At 43.4% G+C, this 18,165-nt stretch overlaps 1 protein-coding gene across 1 annotated transcript; it reads right to left on the bottom strand.

Annotated features, from left to right (window-relative positions):
* Positions 1 to 356: 356 nt before the first annotated feature.
* Positions 357 to 12,142, bottom strand: RND1 (Rho family GTPase 1). Its single transcript, XM_042453976.1, has 5 exons — positions 11,961 to 12,142; positions 9,275 to 9,362; positions 7,208 to 7,317; positions 4,094 to 4,228; positions 357 to 3,204 (listed from the first exon to the last, which is right to left on the bottom strand). The coding sequence occupies exons 1-5, from the start codon at positions 12,078 to 12,080 to the stop codon at positions 2,959 to 2,961; spliced, it is 699 nt and encodes a 232-aa protein (XP_042309910.1). The 5' UTR covers positions 12,081 to 12,142; the 3' UTR covers positions 357 to 2,958.
* Positions 12,143 to 18,165: the final 6,023 nt, after the last annotated feature.

Here is an 18,165-nt window from a genome sequence, read left to right as displayed (position 1 = left end):
GGGGGGAGGGGAAAGAGACAAGTGAGAATATATGTAAGCATCTGTTTTTGTTTATGTTTGTATATATATTGTAAGATTATTTTTGAAAATAAAAAAAATAAGCTTATTTCATTTGTTTGAACTGGTTAATAGTCTTTAAAACTTTTCGTATTTTGATATGTTGATGCCTCTGATCCACTTTAGGCATAGTCTGCTTTCAAAAAGTATCCCATAAATTAACCTAACTCTACCATTGCAAACATCTCTCTGTAAGTCCATTAATAGAATCTCTGCTGTTTAACCATTTCAGAACCTATGTTCCTTAATTTTAGGCCTGAAACATTACAAAATGTGTACCATTCAAGCAAGTACTGTGATGATTTAATCAGAGGAAACACTTTATTATGATGGGAGTTAATGACCAACAACATTTGGAAGACTGTACATCCTACATCCCCTAATCTAGTTGCATCCATTGCTCTGTTCCAGCTTCAATATTAGGATTTGCTGTCTACTTACTTCAGTATTTGCCCTGCTGCTCATATGTCAAGCAGTAGAGTTAGATGGCTGTAGCAGCCTCAAATGAAACAATACACACTAGTAGATAGGGTGATCTAGAAAATATACTGAAATATGTTCAAGATACAAAGTATTCCAGCAACAAAGCCCAATGTGCTTGGACATTTATCCTAAGCATATGGACCAGAATTTACTGCAATGGAGAGGAGTATCATGGCAGGTACATCAGTATGGAAGACCCACTGAAATCCAGAGGTTCAAAAGAATAGTGACAACCCCTTAAAGGAAGAACTGGGGAACCTTTGGCCTTTCACATGTTTTGGACAAGCCCACCATAGTTTGGCCATGCTGGCTTGGGACTCTGAGAGTTGAAGTCTGAAAGATTCCCCATCTGCTGCTTTAAATTTCGTGTCTATCTTGAATTGAAATACATTCTGAACAAAGGAACTCATCCACTGGAACCTTACCATAAATACCCAGTCATTGAAACTGTACCAGATGCTAATAGGGATATAGCAATTGCAGAGATCCATTGAGATGTGATAAGCTGCCAACATGTAAATTGTTAGCCAATACACCATGAAGAATGGGTGCTGACCTGAAAAACATGGTGATGAAACCCGGTTTCATGATAATGTGGTCTTCATAATGGTCTATACCTGTTATGTGGTAGACAGGCAACTTTGGAAGGAAGTAGCAAGCAGTGTGGCAAAAAACAAGTTGTTTTCCTGGAAAGGTCTCCAGTACTGTTATTGGCATCTCTCCAGAGCCTCTGGGTCCACTGTTCACTGACTCAATCTTGTGAGCAAATACATACAGCGAGCCATGTTTCAGATGCCTAAGGCGCCGATTATGGCACCAAACCAATGTTCACTTCAAACCCAATTCAAGATAGCCAGAGAGACAAAGTGAACCCAGTTTATACTGTACCTGAATTTTCTTTTCTACTTGAGTTGGGAAGGCTCACTATAGCTTGAAAAAAAAAAATGAGCCACATATGCTAGATCAACACAGCAGTAACATCCTTGCATGTAAACCAAAAGCACAGAAGGATGGCCCTTTGCAATAATTCCAGAACCTAAATTGTGCTGGGTTTAAGCTCCTGGAAGCCCCAGTGAGCATGATCAATGGTCAGAGATTCTGGGACTTGCAGAAAGCATGCTCAGGATCCCAAGGTGAGAACCACTTTGTAGCACGACAGCAGCTGCTCAACAAAGTCTTAGGAAAGGAACCCTGTTTGGCCATTCAACGAGAGATGTTAATGAATTAATCCTGAGCCCTTTGCATGCAGAGTAGGTGTACATCTACCAAATTAGAGCCCTTCCCAATATCGCTAGAGCAGGGGTTCTCAGCTTGTGACTCATGGGCCTCTGGGGAAATCCATGAACTGGATATATGCCTAAATATCTTTTGATTTCTTCTGTCACTTTCAAAATTGTAAGGCTGTTGCATTATTTTTTCCCCTGGGAGGGGAACCACAGCTTTCATCAGATGCTTAAAGTGACCCAAGCAAAGGCTAAGAATCAATGTGCTAGATATTGTGGGCATCAGGTCTGGAAGTGATGAGAAATGAAGAAATCAAGGGTGCACCCTTGTGTGGAGTGCGCAAGGCAACCCCTCCCCTTCCACAATTTCCTTCCCATAGGGGAAAAACCAAAAGAGTTCCTCCCACAAATAAGAAAAGTTCTTGGAACCAAGTTGTTACTCTGCATTATATTTTCATTAATAAATAAGATCTCTTTTAATAACACCAAACATTTAACAGAACCCCCCTCCCCATTTCCTTTCCTTCCCACAAACAGAGATAATGTCTATAAAACAGTCACTTCCCTCTCTCCTCCCTTCCCTATTTTTCACCTCCTGAGGGAGAAGCAGAGGATGCCCAGACACCTCAGTCCTAGAGGGAGGAGGGACAGTAAAGGGGAGGATATGGGGTGATGGGGGGGGGAGGAATGGGGGGAGAAAGGAGAGGTGTCTGCAATCAGCCTGCTCCCAACAGGCAACGAGACAAGCAGCAGATGAAGAAGATGATCAGGGCCCAATGAGATTATTATTAACTGTGCATCAGAGAGTGTTTGTGCATGGGGGAACAATTTTGTTTCAAGTAAACGGAGGAGCCACCACTGTCCAAGTTGTTGCTATACCTAGCCCCAAAGGCCTTCCAGAACAGGGCAGGTCTTGGGCCAACCTTCACTCTTGCAGTCCAGCCAATCCCCCCTCAGGCCTAAGCCTGGAAGCGCACACTGCGGCTGCATGTTGGGAAGCATTGCAATGCGGAAGGGATGATACGCCTGCTCAAGCCAGGGAGAGTGGGGGAAACTGGACCCTTCTGGATCCTCTAGGGCCTGGCCCACAGGAACTAAGCAGCCCCCCAATCCCACCCCAGAAGGGCCAACTGGAGGGTCCAGTGTCCACACTGGTTCCACCACCACCCTCTGCTCCCAGAAGTGGGTGGCCACTTCACATGACGGAGCAACTTTTTGCTTTTTCCTTTTTGAAAGTGGAGGAGATGAGCTCAGATCGGCTGGGCAAGCGGAGGAGTCTCTTGGGAAAGCTCCGGGCTGGGCTTTTGGGGGTTTGGGGTCCAGGCTTGCTGAGGCAGATGGATGCCGCTGTCCGGAAGATGCTGTGCACACTCTTCTCTGATGTAAAGGCTGAACACTCCAGATAGGTTTCTGCTCCAAGCTGCTTGGCAACAGCACAACCCTGCAAAAAGAAGAGAGTGCAAGAGAAAGAAGGCATAAGACAGAGAACTGATTCACTTAAGGAAGAGGAAAAGCCCAGCAATGTGGAAGCACTGGTCAAAAGGCTCCAAGGTATGTGAAGGGATACCACAGTTGTTTGTGGCAAGGATCATAGTCTGCAGTTACTTTTTTGGACTACAATTCACAGAATCTCCTAGTCATTATGACCAGTAACTGCTTCATGTTCTGTAAGGCCTTAGAGGGAGCAGAAGAATCAATGTGTTGAACTGATGCAGCTGAGATGCATGGAGTTGGCAATAATATCTCTGCTAAAGTTGTAATCTCAGTGGCTCATTTATTACACAGCTACTCAACAACAGGAAGAAATCTGAATGTACAAGATGGTAAATTTGTATGGGACAGACATATCCACCGAACCTAAAATTCCTGACTTGGTTTAGCTGTATGATGTGCCTTTCATCAAGTCTTTGTGTTTGTAGTGTGTTTGCTTGTTGAGTGCAAACTCACTACTAAGAGCAGATTTTGTTTCTTTATATATTATGTGAGCAAAGCACTACACAATACTTTTTTTTTGACTTTGAAGAAAAATAATACAGTTATGTCCAGAGTGCATTTCATACTTTGTTGATGCCATTCTTTGGAATTAAACAGCAAATTTATGTGAGTGCAGGCTTGTGTTAGATTTTTTTTCTTAACCATTTGAGCTTGGAACAGAAAATTTAAACACAATCATTTGCACTTTCATAACTATAGATGCAAATAATGTCCAAACAAAAAGGACTGGCTGGTCACATCAACCAAGACAACACTCATCCTTCCTATAAGAAATCCGGATAGGAGAAAGGATCTCATAGGCTAGAAATCAAGACCAGCATAAGACATGGCTTTACCTGTTCATACGAGACAGGAGCTTGCTTTTGGTGGGATAGTTCCATCAGGGTGCTGAAGTCTGTGCGCAGATCTATCTTGCAACCAATCAGCAATACGCGGGTGCTGGGACAGTAGTCCAAGATTTCTGTTTTCCACTGCAAAGGGAGAGAGAATTTATACAGAATGCACAAACTACACCCCAAGGTTGCAAGGCTTAAGCATTGATCCCATGTAACAGAGAAAGCATCAAATCACAATACATTCCACTCCTACACTTCGGTTTAGTTTAAAAGCTGCAACACAGACTGGAAATACTTTCATCAGCACCCTACACATCAGGTATTGTGGATTTTTTTGAAGCAACATATCTATAGTTCCATATGAAAATTCGAGCTCCCTCTATTTTAGAGATCCGGAAGAAATCGCTAATCTCTTTAGCCCAAAATTCTAATCTCCAAGCTGCATATGACAAGAATTACCTGTCTTTGCAGACACGAGAAGGGGGAAGTGGCCACAGATGTTGGAATACCAGGACTGATCCTGGGCTTTGGAAGACTAGTGGTAGATTTCAATTACTACTACATGCGCATTTGAAGGAAAGTATATTAATAGACCAGTTGGCTTGGTGTTTTTAGCCTAGACACACCACAGGGGGAAAATATTTAACAGGACTCAGAAATCCTCTTCACTTTCCCAGACTGGGATAGGCAGTGATCTAGATATGAATATTAGCATGCAATGGGGAAAAGCCAACACTAACTGAACACTAGCTATCAGTCTATGAACACAGTGTAACTTCCACAACTGACCACTTCTGGAACCAAATGCTGGAAAGCCATCTCACATCCCTTGAGCAATGACCTTCTCTAGATATGTGCACTGGCTGGCCACTTTTCAAATTTTCTCCCTACTCCAAATAACAACAACAACAACAAATCATTTGATCCTAGCCCTGTGTCTGAATCACAGTTAATGGGCCTGTACGATGCCATATAATCCATCTTAGTGGAGAGGTATTTCAGGAAGTGCTAGTTCAGAATATTTTCAACACAGATGCAGACTAGAATGACAGGGATGCTTAAAAGATGCAGGAACCATAAAAATAAACTTTTTAAAATCCAAGGCTCACTATGTCCCAAAACACTCTGCCGAACTAATCCATTTTCACACTGCTTTAACTGCTCTGGATCAATGTTAGGGAATTCTGGGAACTGCAGTTTTCTGAGACATTTAGCTTTCTGTCAGAGCTCTAGTGCCACAATAAACTACAATTTCCAGGATTCCCTAGCACTGAGCCAGGGCAGTTAAAGTGGTGTCAAACTGGATTATTTCTGTAGTGTGTTTTGAACCTATGACACAAAAATTAATTGGGAAGTAAGAAACATTTAGTGCAGGAATGAGTAACTATGCCCCCACCAGATAGCTGACTAACTCACCAGTGGCTAGGGCGGATGAGAATTGAAGTCCAACATCACATTTGCTCATCCCAATTTACTGCATGACATCTAAGTAGCATGAACATTTTGTGCCACAGAATTCTTCCTTCTCTCTACTGCAGTTTCCTAAGCACTCCCTTCAAATTTTTTTCCAGAGGAATCCCTAAGCATCCAGAACAAATTTTCCAAGGGCAGGGCGCAGGAATGATGACAGAAAGAGTTAGTTCCACAGACAAATACTTCATCTTTTCACTAATATATAATGTTGAGGTACAGCCGCTTATCATTATCTTTTTCATCATCAGTGAGACTGAATAACACTGCATTTTAGGGAATCTTCAGAAATTCACTGTTAGAGAATTTACTGGAGATCTACAAAACAAAAGTTAGCAGAAAAAGAAGCACTATCACTTTCCAGGTACTGTACAGTACCTAGAACCATTTAAGTGCTTTAATAATTATTGGAGGCCATTAACAAGACAAACATTTATAGTGGAGCAAGAAGTAGAAGAAAGTTGCTTTGGGAAACTACAGCTCTCAAAACCAGCCAACATGGCTACTGGATGTGTTGGCCGGAGGATTCAGAGAATGTTAGTCTCCCTAAAGCATCTTTTCCAAGCATTATAAGTGAGCAGTAGTTGGATGATCTGGCAACTGATCTTCAGTTATGTGGAAAACAACAAATGAACAAACAAGAAGCTTAGAAAAATGCTTTTGGCATACTTCCTGGGCCACTAGTTGTAGTCTGTGTTCTTCTAATTATAATACAGTGGGCCCCTCATATCCACTGGGATTTGGTTCAAGGACCCCCTGTGGATACTAAAATCTATGGATGCTCAAATTCCATTATATACAGTACATAGTAAAATGCTATTGCAAAGTCAAGGTTTGCTTTTTAACATTTTGTTTTGGACTATTTTCAAGCTATATATGGTTGAATCTGTGGATGCAGAATCTGTGGATACGCAGGGCCAGCTGTACCATAATTATCCAAAACAGCCTGGATTCTGAGAGGCTATTCTTCAGGGGCTCAGGAGTTAGGAAGAAAAAGTAGTATGTTTTGCTGCTCAAGTAGAATCATATCATTATTATACTCAGCTGCACATAAAAGCATAATATTGCCCTGAACTGTGCATGCTTACATATAACATGCAAAATACATCATGTAAATGTGGAATTTCAATCCCCATAAATGAGAATTCCTTTTTTTATGCCATGTTAAAAAAACAGGGCCCAGATACTGTATCCAAAGGATAACAGACCAGTTGGCCATCTTTTCTTGCAAATGATCCAAGGATGGTGAAAACTTTGGACCTCTAGGTATTTTGGATGACCGCTTCCAAACCACCATATTGCTTGTCATACTGGCTGAGGCTTCTGTGGATGGAAGTCCAAATTATCTGGACACCAGGGATTACCCTACCCCCACTATCCTAAGGAGTTTTGAGGCACAGTCTCCTCATTCTCACTCATCCTTGTTACACTACTGGATGTACACGAGCATGAGAAACTGGACAGAAAGACTGGATACCTTTCATGTATGTAACAGACCCCAAAACCCTTGCAAGGGAGACTCCAGAAATGTCGCCTTATCCTTGGTGCATCCTATCAAGTCACATACTGACAATGTTCATAGTGTAAAGCTTTAGGTCTTATGAAAAGAGGGGCAAGAACAAGTGGCAGTCAGACACTCCTCACCTTCTTCAGTGCACTGTCCATGGTCTCAGGGCGGCTGACATCAAAGCAGAGTAGGACAGCATCTGAATCACTGTAGCAGAGGGGGCGCACATTGTCATAATAAGGGGAGCCTGTGGAAAGCAGAAAGGCAGGTCAAAGGACTCCCTTCAGCTAAAATCAAGGAAAAGAAAGAAGTCTCTCTCTATTTCCAATGGCCTAACATAACACTGTCCTATTTTTGGATTACACACGTCATGCTGTGTGTGTGCGTGCTTGTGGGACAAAGTGGTGATTTTTTTTCACTCTTACAGAAGTAAGGCAAAGATAAAAGGAACCAGTCTTTGACAGAGTTGCTCCCCAGCTCACCTCATTTCCACTGCACTCTGCAGGACTCTGCGTGTTCACCCCCTACCACACGCACACCCATTTTAGGATTTCCCAGTCTGCTTGGGAAATAGCTTCACTATGGTTTATATAACCAAGGCCATCTACCCACCCACTCCCAACCCATGCAATCAATATGGGTGGGGGTGGAGTTCCCATTTTCTGGAGATTTAGGAGGGGAAGATGCAACATACAGGGGGGGAACAGGGGTTGCTTAGCAACATTTCTTTCACTGGCAAGGGGAGAGAGAAAGGGGAGAGAAAAATGGGTTGCATATCTGCAAGGGACATTGTGCATGCATGAACAGGGGAGGGGGAGAGAGGGCTGCACAGGGTGTTGGGAGTGAGGGGAGCTGCTGCATAGATGATAAGGGGGTGGAAGAACAGGAATAGGATCACAGGCAACCCCCCAATCTTCTATCAGAAACAGCAGCATCCAAAATGCTTCTGCAGCCCAGACACTGCGTGCCTAGAATAGCAAGCAACCTCTGGCTCCCTGCACCATCGCCATCACCATGGCAACCAAGGGGATCCAAGTAGCCAGGGACCCCCATCTCTGGCCCCCTTCAAAAGAGGGGATGCTGCAGAAACAGGAGTGGCTGTTGCCCATTCTCAGTTGCTAGGATAACCCTCTTGCAGCCCTCCACACACACAATACTTTTAAAGAGCCCCTTATCGTGAATGGGGCATGCCCCTCTTAATCTCCCCCCACCCCGACATTTCTTTAGCAATGATCCACAGAGCCTCTTGCCCTAGGATTTCTGTCCCTGCTCAATGCATATGTATGTATGTGTCCACAGACACATGCACACAATGGGCAAGCCCTCCTCCTCTCTGCATTCCAGAAGAGGAATGGAGTCAAAACTGATCAAAGGGAAAATGAGCCCAGCACCTTCAGCATCCAGATATTTACTGGAAATGGAAGAAGAAATTGGGGAGGGCTAGCAGAAAACACTGCAGCATTTTAAACTTCAACCCCTGGTTGGGGAGGGAAGTAGAGCCTCTCTCATCCTAACACAAAATGAGAAATGATAGATTCTGGATTTGGCACAGGAACCCTGCCATACAGGTGTTCTCTGCTGAAACCCACAAAGAGCTCCTTTTCTAAAGCTGCTTCCCTAGGAGCAGGGTCTCAATTTTGTGCCTTAGTCCCATACACCCCTCTCCCCAAATCACTGCTTCTTTAAAAAGAGAACCCCAAGTTCCGCATTACAATGCCCCCTTTCTCCCCAGCTCAGGACTGCAACATACTGTAAAACACACACTCCCAAAACACAAAGGAAATCCCCCCCTTTTCATTCCTAAGTGCCTCAAAGCAATCTATCATGGCCAGCTAGGTGGGAGAGGTGGAATTTAATTTGCACTCATCTGAACTGCACTCATTCCCTCTTGCATAAAGGCTACTAAAGATCATGCAGCACCTCAACGGCTCACATCTGACACACTAAAACAAACCCTGGAAGCAGATGAGGTATCCTGGTGTCCTTCCCTACCATCCATCTTCCCCCCCACATCCACATTTCATCCTCTTCCCTCTCCCTATCCCCATTTCATCCTCTATGTATCTCTGTGCCAAGCAATAAGGTTCAGCAAATTATTGCTCTGTTCAGGTTGCCTCACTGCAGCATAGCAGGCTGGGCAGACTGACAGTTGTCGGCCCTTACAGCAGTGCCCAAGGGCCAAAGGGGAGAAAGAGGCGGCTCACCTGACGTGTCCCACAGACTGAGCTCCACACGTTGCTCCTCCGTCTCCAGGCAAGCTGTGTAGTTTTCAAACACCGTGGGCACGTAGGTCTAGGGGTCAGACAGAAGGTACTTAATAGTCACTCAGGCAGAAATTGGGGTATGAATGAGAGGGAAAGAAACAAGAGAGATGAAGAGCTATGGTGTCATGCTCTGCCAGGAACCCACGCTGGCACCAAAAGAGATGACAGCCCCCAAGGAGAGACAGTGTAGGGCTAGCCCCACTCCACAAAGTACACACACATACACACATGCATACACACTGACAGTACTGTCAAAAGCAGGCTGACAAGTAGCAATGTAATGTACAGGTCTGTCTCTTATCCAGAAATGGGCAAAGGGAAGATCAATGCATATAAAAATTTCATTTTCCTGCAACCTAGTGCACTGTGGGGACCATATTGGACTGGGATGACTGGAGCTCCGGTGCAATGCATCTGGAAGGCTCTTGATTTGGAGGAAAGCTGCACTCAAAGCAGTAGTAACATCCCCATTGCATGCACACATAACCTTCTATGTATCACACTGTCAGGGGACAATGGAGGTTGCAGTCCAAAAGCATCTGGAAAATCTGAAATCCAAATGATGGTAACACCCAACCGATATACTGTACCCTTTAAGACAAGCAACTCCTTTAGCCCAAAGCTGTTTAGGGGGAGAATAAAAAAGCAGAGTATGTCTGCATCCTAAAGCAGTGCTTCTTAAACCTGCAGGACAAGCAATTATTGATCACTAATGGGCCAGAGACGGGCACCCTGTATGTGCCCAATGGCTACAACTGACTTTTTCTTGCCTGGAAACTCTCCAGGGACTGGCAGCAGATGGCTTGGGAGCTGACCTCAGCCCACAGACCACCACTTTGCATGGCACTGCTCTAGAAAGCGAACTTCCAAGTGCTAAAGGTTGCTGACTGCACCCCAGTCGCCCAGCACAGCCTGCAGCTGGAGGCACAGGATGCCGGAAAGAGGGAGGCATCTGAGGGAGCAGGGTGCCCAGAGGTCCTCTTCTTCCAGGACATGTCCTACACTTCAACCTTCTGTCCAGGAGGAATTCCAAAATGTACTCCATTTTGAGCATCACCAAAATGCCCATTGAGCAACATGTTTACTGTTGCCCTTTGAGAAACTGGTCTACATGGCAGCCTGCCCTCTCTGCAAATAGAGGAATAGGACGGATCTTTCTAAAATTCATTTTCCCTAGGAACAGCAGTAGACATGACCTGCCCTCTCCAGAGCTCAGGGCATGTTTGTTTCTTGGAGGGGAAAAGTTGAGGAGTACACTATGCAAATGTTGATGAAAGGGTCCTCCCCTTAATTTCAATGCAATGGACAAATGAAAGGACTAATTTAAATGTAGATTCATTCATGGGTTTACTGCTAGTAAAGTACAATTCTAAGCCTTTGTCTTCCTCAGAGGTCTAGAAGTATATTGCAAGCAAACAAGGCATTTAAACTAAGTTTTAAATTTAACGATCAGAAAAATACACAATGAAGCCCATAATAAATGACAGTATATGTAATACAGCTGTAAATAAACCATATGAAATGAATGGATACGTTATATGAGTGTTTTTAGCTTTTATTTGGTAATGCCCTACATTTTTCTTGAATGTCTTCCATTTTCGCAGTGCCTTGTCCTCCTTTGTGTTGAGGACATCTGGCCACCCGGACAGGGAGCAACTCCCACAGGCAGGGTGACCAGAGGTCCTCCTTTCCCAGGACATGTCCTACATTTCAACCTTCTGCCCAGGAGGAATGAAATGATGTCCTCCACTTTAATCACACCCAAGAGGCATGGATTTACGTTTTCTGTGCAGGAGAAATCCCCAAATCCCCTCCATTTTGAGCCTGACTAAGGAGGATGCATTTACGTTAGTGCCCTCAGCATTTATTTTCTGTCCGGGAAGAATGTCACAATGTCCTCCATTTTGAGCCCGACAAAGAACAATGATTTTACATCTATATTAACATTTTTAGCATTTATTTTCTGCCCAGGAGGAATTCCAAAATGTCCTCCATTTTGAGCCTGACTAAGGAGGACGCATTTACATTTATATGAGCGTTTTTAACATTTCTTTTCTGTCCAGGAGAAATCCCACTATGTCCTCCATTTTGACCCTAAGAAGCATGAATTTATATTCCTATGAGTGCTTTTAGCATTAATTTTCTGACCAGGAAGAATTCCAAAATAACCTCTATTTTGGGCATAACCAAGAAACATATTCATATTCATGTTTTTAGCACTTATTTTCTACCCAGGAGGAAATTTCACAACGTCCTCCATTTTGAGCCTGTCTAAGAAGCATTGATTTACATGGATATTAATGTTCTTAGCATTTATTTTCCCTCCAAGAGCAATTTCAAAATGTCCTCCATTTTGAGCATAACCAAGAAGACTGAACTTATCATCATCATCATCATTCTTTTGTTTTATTTATATAGCGCTGTAGATTTATATTCCTATGAGTGCTTTTAGCCTTTCTTTGGCCACGCCCTCCACTTTCCATGAATGTCCTCCATTTTTTGGGGGGGGAAGGAGGTCCTCCTTTGAGGGGCCTTCATTGAACCCAGTGGCCCCAAACCCAAGGCTGCCTGGCTGTGAGGCCAGACCCCGCTAGATAGAGAGAGAGAGAGAGAGACCACCACCTACCTCCGGGTAGCAGTCCTTGGCCAGCACCTGCAGCATGGCCGTCTTGCCACAGTGGACGTCGCCCACCAGGACCAGCTTGCACCGGGCCACCACCGGCTGCGGAGTCCTCCTCTCCCTCATGACGACGACCGGCGCCCTGCAGCAAAGTCCCTCCACTGTCTAACTCCTCACTCCTCACTCACAGTGAGGGAATGACGAGGGACGCAGCCGGGGGCAGGCTTTATATACGGCTGGCAGGAGCCAATGAAAAGCGGGGGCGGGGTCTCTCGCGGCCAATCAGGAGGAACAGGTTCCCAGGCTGGCCATCGGTCATAGAGGTAAAGGATGCCTTTTTCGCCCCCTCTCTTCCCGGATTGAAAGCGACGCTCTCTCATACCTGGCTGCAAGGATTCATTTTATTTCTTTCAGACTGAGGTTTAAAATTGTGTTGTTGTTTTTTACTAAAAGGGGAGGAAGGGCTGCAATTGGAAAGTGCAAACCACAAAGGTCCAAAACACACACTGCAGAAATAACCAAGCAAAATGCACACACATCATGAGAGATTTCAAAGCTTCACTGGCTTCTTCTTCAATTAAGTCTTAATTGAAGAAGGATTGATTGGCCAAGGATTGATATCCTTCTGTCATATTAATTATTATGGTGACAGAAGGATATCAATCCTTGGCTAAATAGGGAGCTAAGACCTAAAGATAGCATTGGTCCAAAACACACTGCGGAACTAATCCAGTTTGAGACTGCTTTTAACTGCCCTGGCTCAAGGCTAGGGAATTCTGGGAACTGTAGTTTTGTGAGGCATTCATCCTTCTTTGTCAGAGAGCTCGAGTACCACAAACAAGCTACAAATCCCAGAATTCCATAGCATTGAGCCAGGGCAATTAAAGTGGTGTCACACTTGACTATTTCTGCATTGCAGATATAGCCATGGTCTTGGGGTGCATCTACACTGTAGGAATTATGCAGTTTGACACCACTTGGCTCCATCCTACAGAATCCTAGGATTTATACTTTGGTGGGGCACCAACAGTCTTTGGCAGAGAAGGCCCAAGACCTCGGGAAACTGCAGTTCACATTCCATTGGAGCTGCAGCACTTACAGTGGTGTCAAACTGCCCCCCCCCCATAACAAATTATCCTGCTCAGGTCTTGCAAACTCAGGACTCCTTGATGGAGTCAGTCCACCATAGGGATCACTCTCTTTTTCTACTGCCTTCCTACTTTATTAGGTATTATCGTTTATATGCAAAGGAATCTTGTAGCACCTTTTTAGTCTCAAAGGTGCTACAAGATCCCTTTACATACTGATCACAACTAACACGACATGGTCCAAAACACACTGCAGAAATAATCCAGTTTGAGACAGCTTTAACTGCCCTGGCTCAATGCTAGACAAATCTGGAAACCATAGTTCTGTGAGACATTAACCTTCTCCGTCAGAGAGCTCTGGTGCCACAATAAACTACAATTCCCAGGATTCCCTAGCACTGAGCCAGGGCAGTTAAAATGGTCTCAAGCTGGATTATTTCTGCAATGTGCTTTGAACCTATGTCTTTGAATTCTGTCATCTTATCTGTATGATGTATAGAAACTGGGTCATGCCAACCATAACATTAGATCCTTCTTCGGGACTTTTTAAAATGTTATCAGTGACTAAACACTCTGCCGGCTTAATGACCAAGCAGTATTTGTGTTCCAGCATCCTACGTAAGAGGAAGTGGATGGCGTCCCACCCAGGTAGCTTTGCTTAAAAACAAACCCAGGTGGGTCTGTGTGTGTCAACTCGTGTGATTCAAATCCTGTGCTGAATGTATTCGTAGAACATGACAAATGTTGACAAATTCAGAAATCTCAGCATTTGCATTTCAAGTCTGACTTATGAAATGTAAGCATCAAGTGCAGTTCATTTATTTATTAAAAATATTTTGTGACTTATTTGCTGAATCTGGGGGGGGGGTCCACGTAGTTGCTTCATTTTTGTTGTAGAAAGAAAAATCAAAGCTTTTTGTGGGTATTTTTGGGCTATGTGGCCATGTTCTAGAAGGGTTTATTCCTGACGTTTTGCCAGCATCTGTGGCTGGCATCTTCAGAGAATGCTAGCATGGAAGAGAGTGGGGTATGTATATACTGTGTAACCCTTGGTTGGGAGGAGTGATTTTCATGTTAATCTGTGCATTTTTATTTGCTTGTTTCCATTAACATGGAAATCACTCCTCCCAATTTAGGGTCACACAGTATATATACACCCCACTCTCTTCCATGCCAACATTCTCTGAAGATGCCAGCCACAGATGCTGGCAAATGTCAGGAATAAACCCTTCTAGAACATGGCCACATAGCCCGAAAAACCCACAAAAAACTATGGATGCCGGCCATGAAAGCCCTCGACTTCACATAAAAGCATCTAGTAGATTCCTTGTGTGATATTACTCCCCTGGTCCAAAACAGCAGCTGTTCCTAGAAAGGAAACATCTATTAATATTTGGAGCCTGCATTCCAGATGACAAAAAATAGAGGCTATTATGATGATCCAAAACACACTGCAGAAATAATCCAGTTTGAGACTGCTTTAACTGCCTGTCTCTGGGAATTATAGTTTTGTGAGACATTTAGCATTCTCTGTCAGACAGTTCAGGTGCCACAACAAACTGCAATTCCTAGGATTCCCAAGAACTGAGCAAAGGGAGTTATACTGGTCTCAGATTGGATGATTTCGGCAGTGTGCTTTGGACCAACGTTATGTTTAGGTCCTTAGTCCCTATTTGACCAAGGATTGATATCTTTCTGTCATCTTAACTGAAGAAGAAGCCAGTGAAGCTATCACTGTTTTATGGAATTTGGATTTTTGTTGCATTTAGGTACTTAGTATTGTCAAAAGAAATCTGAGAATTTCTCAGTTCACAGTGACCTTTAAAAACACACCAAATGGTGAAAAATATGTCTAACATTTAGTTTAGCATTCTGTGTGTGTGTTTGTGTTTAATATAGAATGAATACACACACACACATACACTACATGTTTATCAAACCATTTCCTGTATTGCTATGTACTGTATATGCATTATCCTACTTGAAAGTATGTATTTTCCCTGGAAGAAGATTAACCATCCATTATGAAGCCAAGCCCTCCCTCCAGTCCATCTGCCTTGGTCCAGGCCTTGGAGGTAGAGAGGAACTGCTGGACCTCTTACCCTTTCCCTCCACCACTCCCTTCTCCTTCTGTGTCATGTCTTTTTAGATTGTAAGCCCGAGGGCAGGGAACCGTCTAATTAAAAAGATTGTATGTACAGCACTGTGTAAATTTACAGCGCTTCATAAATAAAGGTTAATAATAATAATAATAATAATAATAAGATAGTGCCCCCAGCAGGTAATGTATAGGTTGCCATAAAGTAACTTAGGACTTGGTCTAAAAACAAGTCCTGGCTTGTCTCCATTGCTTGCCCCTTTCTGAGGCCAGTTTAAATGACCCAATATGTTATTCACATACTTTAAAATGCTGCCACTTTTCTATGGAATTAAAATGGATGTGTGGGTGAGGTTAGTCCAACCTCCAGCAAGTCTCTGACTCTGAAGGAAAGTGACAACCCTTTTGTGGGCAAATGAGCAGCTAGAAAATGGTTGGGGCCCTGCCTCAAGGGCTCTTCCACACTACATAATTATAGCACTATAATTCTAGTTTAAATGCCATGACAACATCCTATGGAATCCTGGGATTGGTAGTTGAGAGATAGACATTTACACTGCCCCAGAGTGATCAGATGTCCTTTTCCAGGACATGTCCTACATTTCAACCTTCTGTCCAGGAGGAATTTTAAATATCCCCCATTTTGAGCATGACTCAGAAGCTTGAATTTATTTTAGTGTTTTTAGCTTTTATTTTGTAATGCCCTACTTCTTCTCAAATGTTCTACATTTTGTGCCTTGCCTTCCCATGCTGCCCCAAATTCCCCCCATTACATTCCTTCTGAGATAAAAAAAGCAAGGTGCCCAGCGTCTATAATGGTTGAACACCTCATTGTGATGTGAAACATCATGTAAATGGTAGGGCCAGTCTTGCAAGCAAGGAAATATTGAAATGCACAAATAGTCATATTTAATAGGCATTTGTATACCATGTCCGAGAGGCAGTGTGGTGTAGGGGTTTGTGTGCTGAACTAGAACTCTGGACACCACCAACAACAACAAATACCAAGTTACTTTCAAGTCCTATGGGTCACCTCTTTTTCTGTTTCCTCTGTGGAATCTGAACACTCATCCTTGGGACCAAACACTGAAAACTTTATCAGTATTATATCCCAAAACAAAACCCACATCCCAGTCTGATTAGAATGTAGTTTGACTGAGCTGTAGCAGATCAATATTTTGAATGTGTTTCCTTGAGATATTTATATCCCTATCAAGGGATCTCATGGTGGTGTGCACATAAAATCAATGTAAGCAGTTTAAAAGCATTTAAAATTGAAAACAACAAAAATAATCAAAACAGGTTAAAATCATGTAAACTAATTTAATTTCCAACACTTGCCCTCCAGTTTGTTTTGTGGACCAATATGAACTAGATAGAGTCGCTGGCAGATATTTTGCTGTATGTGATGGAGCAGTAATCCGGTCTATCTCATGAATGAAGGAACATGGCCTCCAAGGCTGGGACACCTGAGACAGAAAACCCCATAAGCTGAGAGAGAGAGAGAGAGACATGGTACCTTTAGGGTATTTAGGCCTTGAACCCCTTGGCCTAAGGAAGAACCTTGTGTAGTACTAAAATTTGCCACTTCCAACAATAGAGTCAATTCAGCAAAATGTGCTGTGCTTCTGGGCCCTTCCAGATGGACAGCTCTTAGCACCACCGATCAAAGACATCCATGGATATACTGTACAGGTTGAGTCTCCATTATCTATGCCATGATATTTAATGGGACTTGAGCATCCACAGATTTTGGTATCCATGGGGGTCCTGGAACCAAAATCCAGCGGATACCAAGGGCTCACTCTATATGAAGCATAAATGAATTTTGTGTTTACACTTGGGTCCCATCTCCAAGATATCTCATTATGTATGTAGAGGTACATGCAAAAACAGGTATTCCAACATCCAAAACATCAGCATTATCATCACCATCATCCAAAAACCAAAACCCTTCTCGTCCTAAGCATTTCAGATAAAGGATATTCAACCTTTGCAGCTACTGTGCCCTTGCCTCCTTAACAAATTTTCCATGCAAAGAAGAATGTGGAAGAAAGGGTTTGGAAAATATGAAAGGATTACAAGTGAGAACGGTGACTTCTTGATCTGCCCACCCCCATGAAAGATGCAAGGTGATTAGTCTATAAAAGCTTCATTTAGAAGGTCATACTGGGGTAGCAGTCCTGCTATAACAAAGCTTTAAGTGTGGCTTCCCCCTTGAAAATGAGATGTGTGCCTTGATGTCCTGTTGATTCACACTTCTGGGAGCATGCCTTGTTCTGGGAAAAACACTCATCAGCTGTTAGCCCCCACTGTGTAAATTCAGCAACAGTGACAAGGATGGAGGGGGCAAGGGGGGACATGTGAAGGGGCGCCAAAAATATGTGTGGGCCACATGTTGCTCACCCCTGTGCCATGACCATTTGGCTGCCCAGTTAATGGAAGTGATAAACAGTGGAAGCAACAGGAACTGGGAATGGGTGTTTGTCTCATCTAGATGTGTGGCACCCAGCAGGGATCTAAGGGAGGATACTGCCTTCTCTTTTTACAAATTGCTGACATTTGTCTGGACCACAAGCTGTCACTGAACAAAGCTGAGTTCTGAGGGCTGGAGAAGGCACCTTGTTTTTGGCTTTTGAGTCAGAATCTAGGTTTCAGAAGTTGCCTGGACATATATTCTGCATTGCTTAATGTTTGGGAAATGACCCAGTGCTCTTGCCTGTGAGTTATCTTTGGTTTATTTCTAGCAAATTATTTTTACATCCTCGTCTCCTACCAGAAAGGAATCTTTGAGCGCATGGGGTTCTTTGGATTCATGTTTACTTAAGCGGCTCCTTGTCTGCAGCTGTGGGCACTGGCTAAACAAAAGGAGTAATTGGAAACATCTGACAGAAGTCATTTGTTTTTTGTTGTTGTTTCAAACTTTCCGTAAGGACTAAGGTTTGAACAATAGACTTTAATGAGAATAATAGTACCTAACTGGAAAATGTGGCTGGCTCTAGATCAGATTCTTATAATTGGCAAT

This window comes from Sceloporus undulatus, chromosome 2 (assembly GCF_019175285.1).
Source record: "Sceloporus undulatus isolate JIND9_A2432 ecotype Alabama chromosome 2, SceUnd_v1.1, whole genome shotgun sequence".
Lineage (NCBI taxonomy): Eukaryota > Metazoa > Chordata > Lepidosauria > Squamata > Phrynosomatidae > Sceloporus > Sceloporus undulatus.
Note: the sequence above shows the minus strand (reverse complement) of the source record. Positions and strands in the feature narration are given on the sequence as shown.

Coding starts and splice junctions, on each gene's coding strand:
- RND1 (XM_042453976.1), bottom strand. CDS start 12,080: ATGAGGGAGAGGAGGACTCCGCAGCCGGTGGTGGCCCGGTGCAAGCTG. Junction 9,363..11,960: donor CCAAGGACTGCTACCCGGAG/GTAGGTGGTGGT, acceptor TCTGACCCCTAG/ACCTACGTGCCCACGGTGTT. Junction 7,318..9,274: donor CAGTCTGTGGGACACGTCAG/GTGAGCCGCCTC, acceptor TGCTTTCCACAG/GCTCCCCTTATTATGACAAT.